Source organism: Theropithecus gelada, chromosome 12, assembly GCF_003255815.1.
Source record: "Theropithecus gelada isolate Dixy chromosome 12, Tgel_1.0, whole genome shotgun sequence".
Classification (NCBI taxonomy): Eukaryota; Metazoa; Chordata; class Mammalia; order Primates; family Cercopithecidae; genus Theropithecus; species Theropithecus gelada.
This window is the reverse complement of record NC_037680.1, coordinates 6,438,572-6,458,186: the sequence shown is the minus strand read 5'-3', so window position 1 is coordinate 6,458,186 and position 19,615 is coordinate 6,438,572. Positions and strand designations below refer to the sequence as shown.

At 39.6% G+C, this 19,615-nt stretch overlaps 1 protein-coding gene across 1 annotated transcript in view; it reads left to right on the top strand.

The window, feature by feature from the left end:
• Positions 1-19,615, top strand: part of CNTNAP5 (contactin associated protein like 5) — a 683,524-nt gene that overhangs the window by 172,098 nt on the left and 491,811 nt on the right. Inside the window, exon 3 of the mRNA XM_025405058.1 lies at positions 10,614-10,761. Coding sequence (XP_025260843.1) covers positions 10,614-10,761 — 148 coding nt within the window. The remainder of the gene's footprint in view (positions 1-10,613; positions 10,762-19,615) is intronic.

The following is a 19,615-nucleotide window of genomic DNA, read 5'->3' as shown; positions in this document are numbered from 1 at the left end:
AAATCGTGCTGGGAAGATGAAAAAGATTTGGCAAGATCACCTACTAAAGCCACTGCAATGCACATAAGAACATAAAGGCGTTATGAAGACTAGCAGCCTTTTCATCTTTGTTTCTGTTTTTCTCTTTGCCCCAAGGCTTTACCCTGTAGACCTGAGTTAGCCTCTTCCTAGCTCTGGGCCTGGCCCTTGCTGCAATATCACTCCTTAACTCCAGATGCTCTAAGAGAAGGTCAGGCTGCCCTGCCAACTCCCATGCTCTAGTTCCCTACCTCATTGGCAAGATAGTTGAAAAAGATTTCTGTTTACTTTGTTTAAAAGGGCAAAGGCATTGGTGGTGGTGGTGGTGGTGGTGGTGGTGGTTGTTGTTGTTGTTTTCTTTTTTCTGTAGTGGAATGTGAAAAGTCTGATTTTGCTAAGAGGGTATTTCAGTCTTTTCCAGGCGTGCGCCATATGGTGGAGCTGCCATACATGTTGGTGTTATCTCTCAGTGCAGAGACAGAAACATAAATATATGACACTGTTTCAACAGTCGCTTCATTACCCCAATACTGTGGGTTTTTTTGTTTTTTGTTTTTTGTTTTAAATTACTTTTGTTTTTGAGACCGAGTCTCGCTCTGTCACCTAGGCTGGAGTGCAGTTGCACAATCTTGGCTCACTGCAACTCCGCCTCCTGGGTTCAAGCGATTCTCCTGCCTCAGCCTCTGGAGTAGCTGAGATTACAGACGCATGCCACCACCCCCAGCTAATTTTTGTATCTTTAGTAGAGACAGAGTTTTACCATGTTGGCCAGGCTGTCTCAAACTCCAGACCTTATGTGATCCACCTGCCTCGACCTCCCAAATTGCTGGGATTACAGGCAAGAGCCATCGCGCCCAGCCGATTATCTCATACTTAACACAGCAGAAGTCATACAAAATTCAGAATTTCAGAACAAACACAGCAATAGCAACAGAGGAGTCTGGTGTCATATGCATGTCCTCAATTACTTAACAAACATTTATCTTTACATGCATAATGCCTTTGAGAAGAATTTCTCTTCTGAATTATACAAGCCAGTGGTCAATAAAGGCACATTTCTGTTTGTTTTTGGGTTGATGTACATAATATCAGTTGTCATACTTTATCTTCTAGTACTAAGTGACTCATTATCACTATCATAGGGATGCTGATAGACTACTTATATACAAAAGTTCATATTGTTCTGAGAAGAACTTTGAGAACTTTATTCAGAAATTTCATTCTAAATTAGTGTTTGGTTGTTAAAGCCATAAATAGGCAGAGGCCCAATGGTGATTTGAGTTCTTCCACATCTACCTTAAAATAACTTCATCAATGCCCTTTCTTGGTGCTTATAACTCTTGACTTTCAATAAGTTCTATTTGTACTTATGTTACTGATGGAGGAGTTTTAATGCAAATAATTCACAGGAAAGGACACTTGGAAGGATGAGAAAATGGAATATAGAAGTAATAACTTTCATGGGGAAGTGAGGGCAGTGATGCAGTAGCTCCCTGGTCATGGGGCACTGCCCTTAGAGGAAGCTAGGCTTTTCTGCCTGGGGCCAGGTACTGGTCACTCTGACAACATTGGAGTCTCCAGTGGTAGAGTCACTTAATGGAAGACATTACCCCCTACAACCTTCACGGTTTTACTGAGTAACTTCTGCTGACAAGCTCTATTATATCCCATCACTAAGAATAAAAAGGGATATAACTGATGGTTTAGGACTGGGTTCCAGGAGTGTGTTAGGAGACTCTATATTTAGTAAGGTTTGCATCAGAAATAACTTTCATATGGGTAACTGAATAACAAAGTGGTCCATGTTAGAATCCCTTCAGATTTCATTTTCCAAAGTGGCCATGTCAAGTTTCAGGAGAATGACTGACAGTGAAGGTCAGGACAAGGAGACTAGGAGGAAAATGTCAGATTGATGACTGGTGGCACAGGAACACATGTGTCACAAAAGATGTGCCAGGACTGGGCTGGGAATGAGGAAGCACTAATACCCACTGGAGGGAATTTCTACTGCCAGAGACAGAGGCATAAACATATACATCTTCAGTGTCCCAGGTACACAACTCCAAGAGAGTAAGAGCACGGAGTTGGTAGTGACTCCTGAGCGAAGGGAGAGAACAGGAGCACGTGATTATTACTAGCACAGCTCTGAGAGCCTATACCCATGCCACTGGTGGTGAGGTCAGGCTGGAATGTCAGCTTTTCTCTAGTGTTGGCCGAAATCCTTGTGTTGTTTCTCTAATCTGCAGGTCGTAACCAGGCAAAGCAAGCAGGGTGGCAAAGTGGTGCCAATCAGTCATTCCCCTCTTGCCAACTGTTAAGATACAACAGGATTCTTAGATAGCCATCAAATTCTGAGTGGTTTTTCGAGCTAATCAAATAACTGTCCCTATTAAACGACAAGTAGATACACACATATGCACTTAAGATATAATGGGCCCTGTGCTCCAAATAAGGAAGAGTGGGGGAAAAGGACAATTCAATCGTTTAACTCTTATTTTTGTCTCTTCAAATCTATCATTTCAGAGTTCCTCTCAGCTACCTGTAGTGGCCAGTGCCTAACACCTATCTCCCTCATTTTCGTTTCTATAAATGCCTGTCTGAGATCCGTTTTTGCACTGCTCTGAATAGCAGTTTGGAACTCTGAAACCTGAATGGGTTTGTCAATTTTAGCTTTAAGTCTGTGGTTTGCATGTTAATTACCCTTTGCCTTATTAAATGTATCTTCTTAAATTAAAAAGAAAACCAATCATTTCTAATTACCTCTGTGCTGCTAGTTCCTCCTTAACTTTAGTTTATACTCTTCCGGGGGGACATCCCTTTGAAAGTCATTCAGAAAACGTTAAGTGTCATTGACACATTCCTTGCATGTGACTTGAGGTATTAACAGGCCGTTGCTTCAGCGTACACTGTCAAACAAAGATATTTTTACAAGTATTTCCTGGTGGAACCTGCCTCTCTTTTTTTTCCTTCTGTCTCTCTGTCTCTTGAAGAGTATGGCTTGTATTGGAAAGAACCTACAAAATGAAGTGTCGTCTGCATATGTATTCGATGTAAGATTCACATCTTCCCTGGAGACTTCATTTTCACTATTTTCTTGATGAGTAAACAGAGATTTAGAAAAGTTTTTTATGTTTCTTTGTTCATTAATTCACCCAGTTATTCAGCAAGTCTTTAATAACAGTATGCGAAGCATTAAGATGTTGTTTGTAAATTGACTGATTTTGAAAAAACTACATATATTTGGCTTGGGTTACTGAAATCTATTTCAATATACCTTTAAGAAATACTGTGCTCCATGCACTGTTCTGGACAATGCAGTTTAAAACGAGATACAATCCATATTCCCAGAGGAATTACAGTCTGGGTGCCTTGCTGGGGATGACAGGGCAAATCATATTAGTCCAGTCTCATGCTGCTAATAAAGACATACCCAAGACTGGGTACTTTATAAAAGAAACAGATTTAATTGACTCACAGTTCCACATGGCTAGGGAAGCCTCACAATTACGGCAGAAGGCTAAGAAGTACCAAACGCACATCTTACATGGCAGCAGGTAAGAAAGCGTGTGCAGGCGAACTGCCCTTTCCAAAACTATCAGATCTCGTGAGACTTATTCACTATCACGAGAACAGCAGGGGAAAAAACCCACCCCCATGATTCAATCACCTCCCACTGGGTTCCTCTCATGACATGGGGGGGTTATGGGAGCTACATTTCAAATGAGACTTTGGTGAGGACACAGCCAAACCGTATCAGCAGGGATGTTAGGATTGGTACCCAAAGCTCATCTCTTTTCTCTCCCACTGCTTCTCTTCACATGGACCCTTAGGCAACGTGGTGTGTTTGGCCGAGCACCAGACTTGCAACAGAGTCTCCCTGAAAATTCCCGACATCCCATCAAGGTCACTGATGCAGAATTTGGTTGCTGTACCTGTCATTTCTTGCACAGACTGTAGTTAGGCAAATTAATAACATCTGCCTGGTGGCACCTGGATACTTGTAATCTCACTGCCAGTCAAAGTCAACAGTGTAGGTCAGCTGGCTACAGTGAATTCACAGAATCCAAATGAGTGGCTGTGGTGGCAGCCAGCTCAGACCCGTCCACCCTCCACTGATCAGTCCCAGCACCAATCTTGCCGTAGCCTCACAGTGGCTGCCCACACCATGACCTGCCTAACAAAGTCGAGGAAGAGTATCAGCACCTTTGTGTGACCACAGGTTCTTCCATTCATCAACCAAACAGTGTTGAACACTTAGGAACGACGGAGTGGCAAAAGGGCAGGGGCTGAATGCTGACCGATACTCTTCTCTTTCACTTCTGGCATATTCTTCTGTGCGTCAATCCCGAGTAAGCTCTCCCTGTGATCTACTTTCTATGTGCTCATTTGCTTTCTAATATTCAGGCCAAGTGTGGTGGGGAGTTCTTGGAAGAAGATGGGAGATTGAGATTCTCTTTGAAGAGCAAATTTCACTCTCCCTGTGACCATTACAAGAAACGTAACTTCTCTGAGCCTCAAGTTCTTTAACTCCAGGGAAAGAAAGACAAACTGCTGCACCGTGTTCCCGTGTAGGGATAAGATCAGTGAACAACTTTGTTAAGAATCATAGGAATGATATTTGAGAGTAATAAAAATAATAACATTTATCTCATTATAACTGTAAAAGACCTGTGGATAAATTCAGTATATTAGTACCTAAGGTTGTGCAGGTGGGGGGGTTGGGGAAAAGAGAAAAAAATGAATTTCTGAGAAGTAGTGCGTATAATATTACTCAGAATTGTAAATGGAAAGGACTTGCACTGATTTGCAGTGTGTTCTTGCCATTAATCTCTCTGAGTCCCAGGGTTTTCCTAGCAAGGCGGAGACACTACGTTAATGAGCCACATGTTTGTAAGACATACGGCAAATTCAGAAGGGTTAAATACATATGGAGAGGTGGGAACAGGGTGTCTCTTTTAGTGAGGAAGTGGGCTAAAAGCTTCCTTGATGATAAGTGTGACAAAGTGAACTAATACATGCAGAGAGCCTAGCAAGTGCCTGGCATGGAGGAGACCCTTGAAAACGGTAGCTGTGATGCAGGCACTATAATTATTTGGTTGCAGAAACTGGACTCCACTTATATATGGAGGTGATTATGGGAGCGAAGTAAAAGGGTCACTAGACTCTCATCAGAATCCCTATAATCTAGTCTCAACTTCTGATAATTTTTTTACTTACGACTTTGGATCACTTAACCTCTCCGAAATTAAGTTTTCTCACCTTTAAAATAAAGATAGAACAGCCTACCTCCTTCGCAAGAATGCTATGATCAAATGAACTGATGAATGTTTTTGCAGTCATTCGTGCCCTCACACTGTCAAGAAAAGTACTGATCTGGTTTCCATCCTCAGAGCTTAGGTCTGCCTGGTTTAGAATTTTATATGCACAGAATCGTGCTGTTTGTACTCTTTATGGCTGGCTTATTTTGCTCAACTAATGTGTTGTTGCAGGAATCAGCACTTTGTTACTTTTTATTGTTGAGTAATATTCCAATCTATTAATATTCTGAATTAAATTTACTGTCTTGGTAGCCTCTAGAAGTGGAAAATTAGATTTTAAATTTTATGTTATTCTTCTTATGTGCAAAGAACTGAAGCCACAAATTTTTCTCTAAGGCCTGCTTTAACCGTGTCCCACAAGCTTTGATACAGTGTTTTTATCATGCAGTTCAAACTAATTTCTAATTTCCATTTTGATTTCTTCTTTGACCTATGGGTCAAAACATACTTAGAAGTATGTTGATTAACTTCCAAATATTTGAAGTTTTTCTAGGTAATTTATTATTGATTTCTAATTTAACTTAATTGTGGTTAAAAAACAAACAGTATGGTTTTAACTAAGACCTATTTTATGGTGCAGGGTATGGTCTCAGTGAATGTGCTGTGTGGACTTTAAAATAATGTATAATCTGCAGTCGTTGAATGGAGTATTCTATGAATGTAAATTAGGTCAATTTTACTGATAATATTATTTGAATCTTTCATATCCTTTCTGATTTTTTGCCCATTTGTATAATTCCATTTTCTGTGGTTTCCATTCTTTTTAGTTTTGTTCACATATATTTTCCTCTACGTGCCTTGCAAACATTACAAGATATTATTTTTTTAAAAAACTATGAACTGACTTTTAAAATGTTTAAGAAAGAAAGATAGTCTTTTATATTTAACCATGCATTTTTCATTTGATTTTTAAATGGTTGTGTAATACTTGTACATAGTTATGTTATGTATGTGATATTTTGATACATACACAGAATGTGCAATGATCAAGTCAGGGTATTTGGGATATCCATCAGCTCAAGCATTTATCATTTATTCATATTAGGAATAATTCAAATCACCTTTTCTAGCTATTTTAAAATATATAATACATTGTTGTTGTTAACTATAGTCATTCTACTGTGGTATTAAACATTAGAACATATTTATTCTATCTAACTACATGTTTGTACCCATTAACCAATCTTTTTTCATCCCAACCTCACATATATCCTTCCTGGCTTCTGGTAACTATCATTCTACTCTACCTCCATGAGATCAACTTATATTTAGCTCTCACATGTGACTGCAAACATGTGAAGTTTGTCTTTCTGTAGCTGGCTTATTTTACCTAACGTAATAACCTCCAGTTCCATCCATGTTGTTGCAAATGACAGGATTTCATTCTTTTTTATGGCTGAATAATGCATAAACTACTTTTCCTCTAACTATTCATCTATTGATGGGCACGCATTGTTTCTGTATCTTTGCTGTTGTGAGTAGTGCTGTGATAAACATGGGGGTGCAGGTATCCTTTTGATATACTGATGTCCTTTCCTTTTGATCCATTTTCACTAGTGGGATTGAGAGCTCGTCATTCTTTCCTGTACACCATAGATTTCAGCTGGCATCAATTTCTTCTACTTTCATATTAGCATTTCTTAGCAGCTATATAGCTAATAAATTATTTATTTTATTCATGGAACTTTAATTTTTCCTTCATATTTGAAAGCTATTTTTTGGGTGGTGGGTGTAGAGGTTAGGGGAAAGCTTCCTCTCTGGTATCTAAAAGTTCACTGAAAATTAACAAATGTAACAAGTTAATGTAACAAATTTACAATAGCAGGATACTAGAAAGAAAAGGCATACCAGCGTATTTAACATGGATGAGCCCAGGGGAGTTGCTAGAGAATGATAACTCAGTAACTCAGTGAGGTCCAGATGCTTCAATACCCTTCTTCACAGGGGAAAGGGAGATGGGAGAAATGTGGTCATTCTGAAGAGCAGTAAACAATTTTCAGGGAAAATGGATGGACCCAATACTCAGACTATTTTTAATAAATAATTCTTTTTAGGCATTGAATAGGATTAGAGATAAAGATCATCTGGGTTCTAGGTGTGGTGTTTAATTTTTAGATTTTTTTTTCTCTCTGTAATATGAGTTGTAATCTTCCCTAAATAATTAAATTTCAGAGAGGAGATTGAAGATAATTGTGTTTCTCTTTGGTGGGTTCAGTTTCCAAGTAGATAAAAGAACTTCAGAGAATAGCCTGTGCTTTGGAACAAAGTATTGAGAGATGGAGTGAGGAGGGGAAGGTCAGAGAGAATTGAGGCTACTTCTTTAGTTGTATGTCAAAGTGCCATGTTTTGGGGTATCATTTTCTGAGTTCCAGCATTGGATGTACAATGCTAGGTTGATAGGGTTTTACTTTCAGCATTTTGGGATTTCCGTTGGTTTTTTTTTTTTTTTTTTTTTTTTCTGATGAGTAGTTTGTTGTCATTCTTGTTGTTCACATGTTAAATTCAGCAACTGAGATGGCTTTGGATAGGACGATGTCTTTAATACGTCTAACAGGAAGGTCTTTTCTTGCTATTCATCCAGCACATAACTTTCGGCGTTGATAAGTGATTGATTGCCTTTGATCCACCGGTGAGCTTGGGGAGGGGCTGATTGTAGCTTTGTTTAGATTCAGTCTGCCTCTACTGTTAAATGCTTTCTAGGTGACTTTAAGCTACCAGCACCAGGAAGTCCCTGGGACCATTCATTGCAAACTTTGAGATCTCAGAACTGTGAGACTTTGGATCTGCTTGACCACGAGCCTCTAAGACTATGAAACTGCAAATGTTGTGGCTCTGGGATAGTTGGACGTTGAGACTGTGAGACTGCAATACTAAGGCTGCATCTTCTCAGAATGAGAGTCCGGGATTCCTTCTCGTTGGCGCACACCATACATTAGTCACGGGATTAACTCCTATAAAGCATTGCTAGGTCATAAAACAAATATTTTTATCTGGAGTATGCGATCAAATTTTAAACGTTGTTTTAAGATGTGTGTGTGTGTGTGTATGTGTGTGTGTGTGTGTGATACTCAATCTACTAATTATGCCGAACTCAGAAGGGGCAGCCAGTCATTTGAAGGTGGATAAGTTTCTATTGCACGTTTGGATTCGATAAATAATGCCATAGGCCCACAGACTCACCTGCCTGGGGAGGTGGGATGTAATGAACACAATCAGTAGGGAATTGAGAGTGCTGAATAGAAGGTTCCACAGTTAGGCTGTAGAAAAACATGACACACTTTTACTCTATCCAAAACAGTAAGAAACCACCAGATCCCATCTCTCTTCCTTCTCCAATACATATCAAAGCGGTATGGAGACAAGGACATTTTAAAAGAACTAAACTCCACAGGGAGGCGTCCTTTCCAGGTGAGCAGGGATGGAGGACAGCTTCATACCTGTGCCACATGCTAATGCTGAAAGCAGGGGATGTGGAAGAGCAATTCTGTCAAATAAAGCCATTCTCCATTTGGATGAAGAGAAAATGTTCAAAGCTTTGACAAACCTGGGAGCTGAAATGTTGAATTTAAATCTCAAGAAATTCCTCGCCACGAAGTCATTCTTTTACATGGAAGTTTTGCTGCAGAAGGGGCTGAAAAATAGAAAGGGAGACTCTCCCTTCTTTATAAGACGCTTTGTGATACATAATAGTAATTACATCCATTGCCTAATTTCAGAGCGATTAGCTAGTGGGTGTTTTGTGTGTAGTAGAAATGTCAAAGATTATGCAAGATAACCTAAATCCACGAGTGCTATGAAAATACAATCAAGGTTAAGTTTAAGGTCTTTGAAAATGGATTTCATTAAATAGGCAAAATTATCTTACTTGGTTTTCACTTTGGCCATTTGCGAAAGCAATGGATTTTCTTTTTATTGGTTGACATTGATTGCACACAGCAAGTAGGTTTTATATATGAATATTAGAAGCTGAAAAGAAGAAAGTAGATGATTCATAACGAAGCAGGCACATCGGTATGCTAGCTGACATCCCGTCTTAAAGATGAGGTGTGATTGGGATGTTGAAAAAGTTCTGGGGAAGGATGGTGGTGATGGTTGTGTAACAACATGAATATGCTTAATGCCCTGAATTATTTACTTTAAAATGGTTATAATGATAAATTTTTTGTTACCTATATTTACTCCAATTAAAAAATATATTAGGTGTGAGCCTTTGGATTTCATCTGCAGCAAAAAAAGTTCCCCAATAATTGTTCATCCAAATAAAGACTTTGAAGTACAGTCTTAGTAGACCAAATAGCTTTTGTGCTGTGTGTACTTTTGCTTAAACTTCACAAGGAAATGTGAAAATGAAGAAGACATAAATCTGAGTTGCGTTATCTCCCTCCTGTAACAACAATTAAATTGTTGAAGAGTAGGAGGCTGTAGAAATTTCAAACTAATTACTAGCCAATTGGGTGACTTGGAGATTTTTTTCCTTCCCCTTTTCTCTTTCTAGGCTTCTTTTTTAAAAAAAAATCTGTAAAATGGTGATAATGATAATGGAAAGTGCTTAGCATAGCGACTGGCCTCAATTAATGGTGACAATTACTTCAATAAAATCCTTTCCTTCTAAAAGCAGATTGTCAGTTATCTTCCATTCTTCAGTGATTATGAACATTAGGAACATGGGAATTTCATTGTATTGTTAATTTTGTAAAGCTTTTGGGTGTCATGCCTCAGGACTTAGTAGAATTGCTTTATTCATAAAATTTTTTAAAGGGATTTTTTTTTTTTTTTTTTTTTTTGAGATTCTCACTGTATTGCCCAGGCTGGAGGGCAGTGATATGATCTCGCTCACTGCAACCTCCGCCTCCTGGGTTCAGGTGATTCTCCTGTCTCAGCCTCTCGAGTAGCTGGGACTACAGGCATGCGCCACCATGCCTGGCTAATTTTTTGTATTTTTAGTAGAGACAGGGTTTCACCGTGCTGGCCAGGCTGATCTCAAACTCCTGACCTGATGATCCGCCTGCCTCAGCCTCCTAAAGTGCTGGGATTACAGGCATGAGCCACCGTACCCGGCCTAAAAGGGATTTCATAAAGAATAATGTGAAGTATTTCTGAAAACAAACAAACAAACAAAAAAACATGATGCAGGATTTTCACCCAACCCATATTTCATTTGAAATATGTGAGAAATTAGGTATGTTCTCAGTATGAGTTTGTGAAGTAACAAATATAGTTTTCCGCTGAAATTCGGTGATAACACAGACCTCACTGGCTCTCCTTTCTTCTCTGCAGACCTTTGCAGGAAACATGAATGCTGACAGTGTGGTGCACCACAAGCTACTGCACTCAGTGAGGGCCCGATTTGTTCGCTTTGTGCCCCTGGAATGGAATCCCAGTGGGAAGATTGGCATGAGAGTCGAGGTTTACGGATGTTCCTATAGTAAGTACTCACATGTACCCTTTACCATTGCTGAGTGTGAGTGGCATTGCCTACGTAATATCAGTTTATCTACATTGAGACTGACAATCATCTTATTTTAAAGTTGTTTCTAGACTTTCATATGCATATTTTAAAATGTTCGATTTAACCCCAAAGTAGAAAAAACATTCTACTTAGGGCTGAAGGGACTTAGTTGTGATAGTGTGATAAAGGCTCAATGAAACATTCAAAATTAAGAACTCTTGGGGAATCAAGCAACCATTTGTCCTTTGTAGTTAAACAAAATTAAGTTTAGTCCTTGCCCAAAAGTGGCATAAGGTATTATAAAGTTTTCTCTGCCCTGCTTTCGCAGAGCTATGAAAGAAAAGCATTCACTTTCTTGACTTGTTCTAGAAGAAGAGGAGAAAGAACAATAAATGTAATTCACAAAATGCTTTCTCCTTGAAATGATCTCCTTCATCCATTCATCTGTGAATTGTTTGTACTAAATTTGAAATTAGAGCTCTATCTTGGACACGAAGCAGATTATAAACTTGGGTAGAACTAGTGATCACTTTAGAATAAGGTTAAAGTTATTCAGGGAAGGTTCCTATCCCCATGATTCTTTCCTGCAGGCTTTATACTGAAACCTAAAATTGCATAATAATAAATTGTTTTCCTGCCATAAGCAGTGACATATTCTGCTTATATGATAAAATCCAATGACTCCTAATGCATAAACACATTTGATCACTAATACTTTCATCCAAACTAGTTCAGTAGATTCCTGTTTTGGGCTGTAGTAGTGCCTAATGAGTGACATGTTTGTACTGTTTTCCATAGTGAGATCAACTGAATGCCTGTATCAGAATCAACAGGAGTGTTGCCTAGAAAATGCATTTCCCTCGCCCCATCCCATACATACTGGATTATAATTTCTGAAAACGGAGACCCAAAAAGCTGAATGTTTACAAATTCTCCAAGTCAACTATGGACATAGAATGTTTGCTAAAAATAAAGCCCTGCACACAGGGAATTTACTGGTAAAAATGACTGTATTTATCTTGAACAAACACTTTCAGAAAGAATGTAGTTTAGAACAGATGCATCAACAAACCAGTAGGCCCAGGAGGAATTGCCTTCCACTTCAAACTTTGTATGAGAAAGCACAGAACACCTACAAGGGTATATGTGTCCTATCCTGGGATCTCTGGGGCATCAAGATTCTCTTGTTACCTCCTCTTTGATAACAATTTGTCACTGCTGGGAGGTTGTTTTTAAATGTAGTATGAAGCTTTTATGCTACAATTAAAAGTTTGTGAATATCATTATACCAGCCATCTATTTTGATCTAAGAATCTTATTACTCTTTAACATGTCCTTATCCTTTTGGTTTTTCTCAGTCCATTCAGTTGTACTTCTTTTTCATGCTCATTGTTCACCCACACTGTCTGCTTGCACAGAAAGAGTCACAGCATCGAGTTAAATCACAGGCTGCAGGCTTGAAAGATGTCTTTGAGCAGCATGTTTAGCATCTTCTGGTGATGGACCCCTTTGAGAATGTGACAAGGAACACTCTACTCAGAAAAATAATAACGATAACATGTACCTTTTCTATGGTATAAGAAGGTTCAGAGGTCTGCTAAAGCCCAGTTCTAAGCCGAGGGAAGAATTCTCGACTTTGTGATAAGAGTCTACCTCTCTCCATGTAGGCTCCAGGTCTAGTGCGTCCTACGATGGGATAAACTGCCCTCAGGTCAACCTCACCAGTAATGGGAAGTTAACAACCTTGGGGAGTCGTTGAATGCAGAATGTGTTTCTCTATGATGTGCCTCAAGCAGGAACCCTATAATCTTCAATCAGTAGTGCTGATGCTTTGGTACTTTTTTTTTATTTGGGGGAAATAATTTTTAAAAAAGAATACATTTATCAGTTTGTATCTAAAGCTAATGGGTTAGCATACCTTCTGAAGCCAATTCTCCCTTTCAGCATTATCATATTTTTTATTTGACTGAATTGTTTCGTTTCTTCCTTCCTTTCTTTCTCTTTCCTTCCTTTCTTTTTCTCCTTCCTTCCTTTCTTCCTTCCTTCTTTTCTTCCTTCCTTCCTTCCCTCCTTCCTTCCTTCCTTTCTTTCTTTCTTTCTTTCTTTCTTTCTTTCTTTCTTTCTTTCTTTCTTTCTTTCTTTCTTTCTTTCTTTCTTTCTTTCTTTCTTTCTTTCTTTTTCTTTCTTTCTTTCTTTGTCTCTCTCTCTCTCTCTCTTTCTTTCTTTCTTTCTTTTTCTTTCTCTTTCTTTCATGGAGCCTCACTCTGTTGCCCAGGCTGGAGTGCAGTGGCATGATCCAGCTCACTGCAACCTCCACCTCCCAAGTTCAAGTGATTCTCCTGCCTCAGCCTCCTAAGTAGCTGGGATTACAGGCGTGCATCACCATGTCTGGCTATTTTTTGTATCTTTAGGAGAGACGGAGTTTTTTTTTGTATCTTTAGGAGAGACGGAGTTGGCCAGGCTGGTCTCGAACTCCTGACCTTGTGATACACCCAGCTTGGCCTCCCAAAGTGCTGGGATTACAGGGGTGAGCCACCGCACCCAAGTCTGACTTGATTGTTTCTATAAACATAAAATCTTATTGTAAGCACCACCAAACAAAACAACAAAACCCATGACCCTCTTTAGCAACTACCTCTCCTTTTCCTCCTCTCTCCTCTCAACTTCTCTTTAGTTGCTATCCCCACCTGCTCACCTCCCTTCACACTGCAACTGATTCCAATCAATATTGAGACATTTGGTGGGCAGTTTAACATGTCGACTTGGCCTAGTTATAGTCCCCTGTTATCCAACCAAACACTGACATAATTACTGCTGTTATATACTTGGTGTCTACAATCATTTGACTTTAAGTAAAGGAGATTATCCTAGGTAATCTGAATGGATCTAATTCAGTCAGTTGAAATGCTTCAAGAGCAGAACAGAAATTTCCCTGAGAAAGATGAAAATTCACCTGTGGACTGAAGTTTCACATCCTTCCTGAGAGTTTCCAGCTTCCCATTCTTGATGGCCCGCCATATGTATTTCAGGCGTGGTTAACCAGACCCACAGTTGTATAAGCTAATTCCTTGCAATTAGTCTCTTAATATATATAAGTATCCTACTGGTTCTGTTTCTCTAGGGAAACTCTAAATAATACAGAATGCTCTAGAGAAACTATTCTTCTGAAGATCACCAGTGATTTCCAAGAAGCCCAATTCAGTGGACACTTAATGTTTCTGAATTCACTCAAGCTCTCAGCAGTATTTGATTCAAAAAGCTATGTCCATATTTTTAAAACTTCGCTTTTCCTCCTGTCTCACTTGCTAATTGGCTATCTCAGTTCTTCTACTACTTTTCCATCTACACTCCATGCTTTGCTGAATTGATAGAGTTTTGTAAATTCAAACACGTCTATATGCTGGTCACCCCACATCTGTATCTCATGACTTGACCTCAGAGATGATGTACGCAGCAGCCTACTTGATATTTACACTTAAAGTATAGTAGATATATCAAATAGAATATAGCAGAATGGAACCCTTGATTAGTGGTGCCCTCAGCAACCTGCTCTTCCGTAGCACTCCTCCCCATCTCAGTAAACGGCAGCACTCTCCATCAGCTTGCCTATGCAAAACTCTGGGAAGGAGCCTTGGTTCTTCCTTCTCTATTACTTCAAGTCTTACGCAACTTACCTACAGCTAACAGTAACTCTATCAGTTACTTCCTACGAAATGCATCCTAAATCCATGTACTTCTCCCACCTTTGTGAGTAGAAGCCTCTGTCGGTTCTTACCTGGAGTTGTTAAGTAACCTTCTGTCTGGAGTTCCTGTTTCCACACCACAATCTCCCCAAAACCATTTTTGACACAGTCAACAAAATGTTCTTTATAAAGAAGGAATAAAACCATAGCATTCCCCTTCTTGATTCACGTGAAATAAAATTGAGATTTCTTACTGGCAAGTAAAAGTCCTTGTTGAACGATTGTTCCCAGAATCTATAGGGTTGACTCCTTCTACCAATGTGATTCTTAATTTTAATGTCACCTCTTCAGAGAAGTCCCCCCTGACTCTTCCTCTAGTTACCTGTCTTCCTTCTTGTGCACCCACCATTAGCCCATTATTATATGCCCATGGATATGTGATGTGCTGTCATTTACTTTGTGTTGTTCACCAGAAAACAGAATCTTACTGGCTGGGTTTGCTTACTTCTTTCTTGTTTGCCTACTCTAGTACCTGCATAGGAAAATGTACCATGAGATCAGGCACCTTGTCTACTAACAGCCAGCACTTAATTGGCACAAAAAGTCAGTCAGTATTTGTCGAATGGGTATATAGATCTATCAATCCAGCCTCATTCTCTCAGCTTAGGCAACCAGGTTCTTCCAGAATTACTTGGTTTTAATAAACCTGTTGTACTTTCTAAGAAACTACTTTTGTTTCTATGGGCTTAGTAATTTTTTCAGAAGTTTAGTTGCTTATGTTGCTAAAGATTGGTAGAATTCTTACAGCTCTATAGTTTCTTCAGACTTAACCCTTTACAGTTTGGAAAACTTAACATATTTCTTCCACTAATTTATTCATTCAGTAGATACCATTTATTTAGCCTTTAAGATACCAGACATCTTGCAATGCTCTAGGAACATCACAAAAAATAAGACCTTTTTCTGGACTCTGTCAGTCTTGTATTTGTACTCAGAAGCACTTTTCTTGTGATTACATGTCATCTGTTAACTGTGTGATTGTCTAACGTCTGCTTCCCCTGACTTGACAAGACAGCTTTCCACAATGCCCTGGATTGTCAACATTGTCAAATGTTGGAACCTGAAATTCTTTTAGAGAGAATACATCCTAATGAACCTTCTAATACTCAGATGATTTTTTTATTCACAAAATCAAAGTTAGCCACCTACAATTCCTGAGCATAGGCAGCTCCAGGTACAAAGTTTAGCTGTTGACCAGGCCAAGAGCTTCTGGGCTAGCGTGCTTCCAATCCTCTATCCCTTACCTGTGTTCTCAGACCTAGTTCTACATAAGAATCACCTTGGGACATATATGCTTTTAACATACCTGCTCTAACTGCGCTTCGATTAGATCATGATCTCCGGGCAGGGTCTCCAGTGCTTGTATAAGCATTTTGTTGCTGTTGGTTCTAGGCGAGCATGGTGAGGAACCAGAATTTAAAGTTGTTATCTCAAACATCACTTCATTCTTAGTCTGCACTGTCATTTCCATGTCTGTGATTGCTAATCCTAAGGATTTTAAATGAAATCTGAAAACTTGAGAAGTCAGTATAATGTTAAATATATGGGCTCTAAATTCAAACCACCAGACCTAGAAACTTGACTTCACCACCAACTAGTTGGATAATCTTGGGCAATCTTGGGTCTTCTGTGGACACCAGCTTCCTTTTCTATGAAAATAAAGGTAATAATAATAATAGTGTTGCTTCACGCATGTAATTGTATGAAATAGTGCTTTGCCTAACGTAAGCACCCAAAAAGTGTTAGTTATGAGCATTGCTGCCTTCACCAGATGTTTAGGCTACTTGCCAAACTGCTCTATGTTTCTTTTTCCCATTATTATTCAGGACCACATGTCATCTGTATCTCCAAGGAAGGTCAGCTTTTTTACCTACCAGGTCCCAAAGGATTTCAGCACCTTCCTCAGGCCATCTGGGGTCTAGGCTACCTGAAGTTCTGTCTGGGGGCTTCCATTTGAATTTCTTTAAATATGGGAAGCTAATTAACTTTAAAAAACATTATAAATTCTGATAAAGTATAACGATCTGTCAGGCTTCCCAGTCTCATTACGAATTACAAACATCACTTTATACTTCAGGTCGCCTCCGTTCCACACAAGACCTTGCTCCTATTCGGTTAATTACTGGCAAGTGGTATCATCCAAAATTCATCACCCTCAGAACTGAAGTTGTATTCTCCTTCCCCAGGTATATAATCTTGTCATTCCAGCTTCAGCTGCCCTCTTTGTTGCTGTTCTCATCACCTAGGGTCATTTGTCATACACGGTAGAGGCCACAGAGTTGGAAATCTCACCTCTGGCATGCTAAGGCCCATACAGCCCTATCACAGGGAACTTCAGAAGGCACTGTTTACAGCTCTGTCAGCCCTCAAAGTGGGAAGGGACAGGATGGCAGCAGTCAGACCTGGGGCATTGGCAGTCCAATATGATCTTTCATTCCCACTTTGTAAATCATAGCATTTGTAAGAGTTGGAAAAATCTCCAAGATGCCAGATTCATTGCAGTTCCCTCATTAGATTTAAATGAAATTTCCTACCTTTCTTTCTCTTAGTTCCTAGAGGAATGGCTGAAAAATCTCTTCTGTGAAGAGACAAATGTACACACGTACATGGAATAACAACACTTAAATAAAAGACCCTGTGATCTTCCATCTTAAATCAATGACTTCTTTATAAACTTTTCTGACTGGTTGAGGATCTGAAGGCCCCTTCAATAGTCAACAAACATTACCCAGTAGGCTCCCTCTACTAGGCTTCAGAGATACAAAAATAAATAAGACAATCCTTGCCCTTTAGGAACTCACAGATTTTCAGAAGCTACAAAAGGTAGATAAACAAATGCTCATAAATATGGAGGTTTAAGAAACCAAGTCTTTGGTAAGGCTTGCAAAGGAGAAAAAAAAATACACAGCTAACACAGTTTCCTGATGAATTAATGCCCTGCTGCTGCCCAGTGTGTGATTTGACTGACGATATTGCTGTGATTCCTGTGACCCATATGGTAATGGCGGTGATTTTAAAGGAAATCTTAAAAGGGAAAAATGACCTAGTAGTTGGATCAACCACTTTATGCAGCAGTAGGTTTCCACAAAAATGCCAAAACCTTGCCTCCTACAATTTGTTTTGCATTTACTCCCTGTTGAAGTGGTCACTGGAGTGATTGACCATGACTCCCCTCTGCCTCCTGGAACTAAATGGCTTAGTCTGTGCCCAGGTAGAATCATTAACAAAGACTGTTCACCTTCTCTTAAACATAAAACCATCCTAAATCTTTTTTTTAAAAAAACTGCAAGGGAGAAAAATAATAACTATCATCTCTAATTGTGACATTGCTATTTCAATGACTCTCATTGTATGAACATCCTTTCAGTGGTCAATTGTGTCAACACTGTAGCTTAAGACCACTGTTGATGGTAGAAGTCAGGAAGCAGCTTGTCATTGCAGGATGCTGCTACCACAACACGAGTTGATCATTCCTTTCCTTCTGTGAGCTTATGACTAAAATTTCTGAAACCTCATCCCCGTAGTGAAACATTTTGCTAACCTGTCTACACCTTAGTGGAGTGATCACTATCTTCTCACTGCCCACCACGCACCTCTTACTTGGGTGACCAGATGGCCCAGCTTGCTCCTTAGTTCTATTCCACGCTTGTCACCCCATTTCATTATTTATAGCTCCCCTTTTCAATCCCACAAGTCCTCATTAGGGTAATAAATTATAGGGACCACCATAATGCTTCCTGGTACCACATCTTACAGTAGCGCAGTGATGTATTTGCTATGTCGCTTTTAGGGTGTTTGAGTTTCTGGGTGGCATGGTTCGTGTCTTTGTTATCTTTGCATCTCAGAGCTCAGAACAGTGACCAGAAGGAATACAGAATATGCTTAATACCTGCCAATGAATTTAGGAGTAACAAATAAAATGAGATCTACTATGGGAGTTCCCTAAAATGAATACATTATTTTTGTGTAATCGTTGTCGTTATTCAACAGTCCAGTTGAACCACAAATTTTAAGTGCACCCGAAAAGACACCCACACATCTGAAATATCTAAAAACAAAACAAAACAAAACAAAAAACCTAAGCATTATGAGAAGGCGAGTCTCACTGTCAGAGCTAGACTGTATCTCTGCTGAGGTTATGACTGGAATTCAGAGTTCTGATTTTTTTGTGCACTGTGATTGTTTTCATGTTCCCTTCTTGAAACTCATCCTGTTTCTCATGTGCTATCATGCATAGGAATGTCAGAAATTTTGAAAGAAAAGCTGTGTTAGGAGTTGTCACAGTTAGCTTTGGAAACTTTCATCGTTTTCCTAGTTCATCTGAGGTGATCAGAGTTACTGATAAGGCCTGGCAAAGACACAGAATTGGTGGAGGAATCTGTGCACATTTGAACTGACTGTGGAAACCTTGGTGGTTTGTGGATTGCTGGCCAAAGCCCTCGAGTCTTCAGTGCAAGAGTATGGTCTGAATAATCATCATTTTTCTTATATAACATATCATGACATAAGCTTCAAAATGTAATTGTATTGAAAATCATGTTTACTGTGAACAACCGAAGATGCCAAGTGGGACTGATTGTCGGGGTGAATCCATAGCTTCTCCTGTCAATGTTGAGCTTTGGCTTTCTGGCCCATGAGGAAGCTGACTCCTCGTCCCTGGCCCACACAGGAGCCCAGCTGGCCCACTTGGGGATTCAAGCTTGGAATCTGTTATTCAGTGAAGCCCTTTTTTTAGCTGGTTTGTTGACAAGCTACCAACATCCATCAAATGTGCCAGCATATGCCTCCGGAACTCTGTCTTTCTCAGAAAGCAAGCTGTGACAGCCAGGTCAGCAATTATGGGCCCGGTGGGAAGTCGGCCAGTGCTGGCATTCTCAGTACTCCAGGATGGGGGAGCGCATGCTGGCTCTGTCTTGACCCAAAAGAAGAGGCTGTGCACTGTAGGGCCTGCCTTCATTCTAAGGACTCTGGAGCATGAGCGGCCTATCCTTCATATTCTAGAGAAGGCTGCCAATGTATCCTCATCTTAACAAACCATGCATTGAACTGAATTGAATTGAGTTTGTAATAATGGGATCCCAAAAATC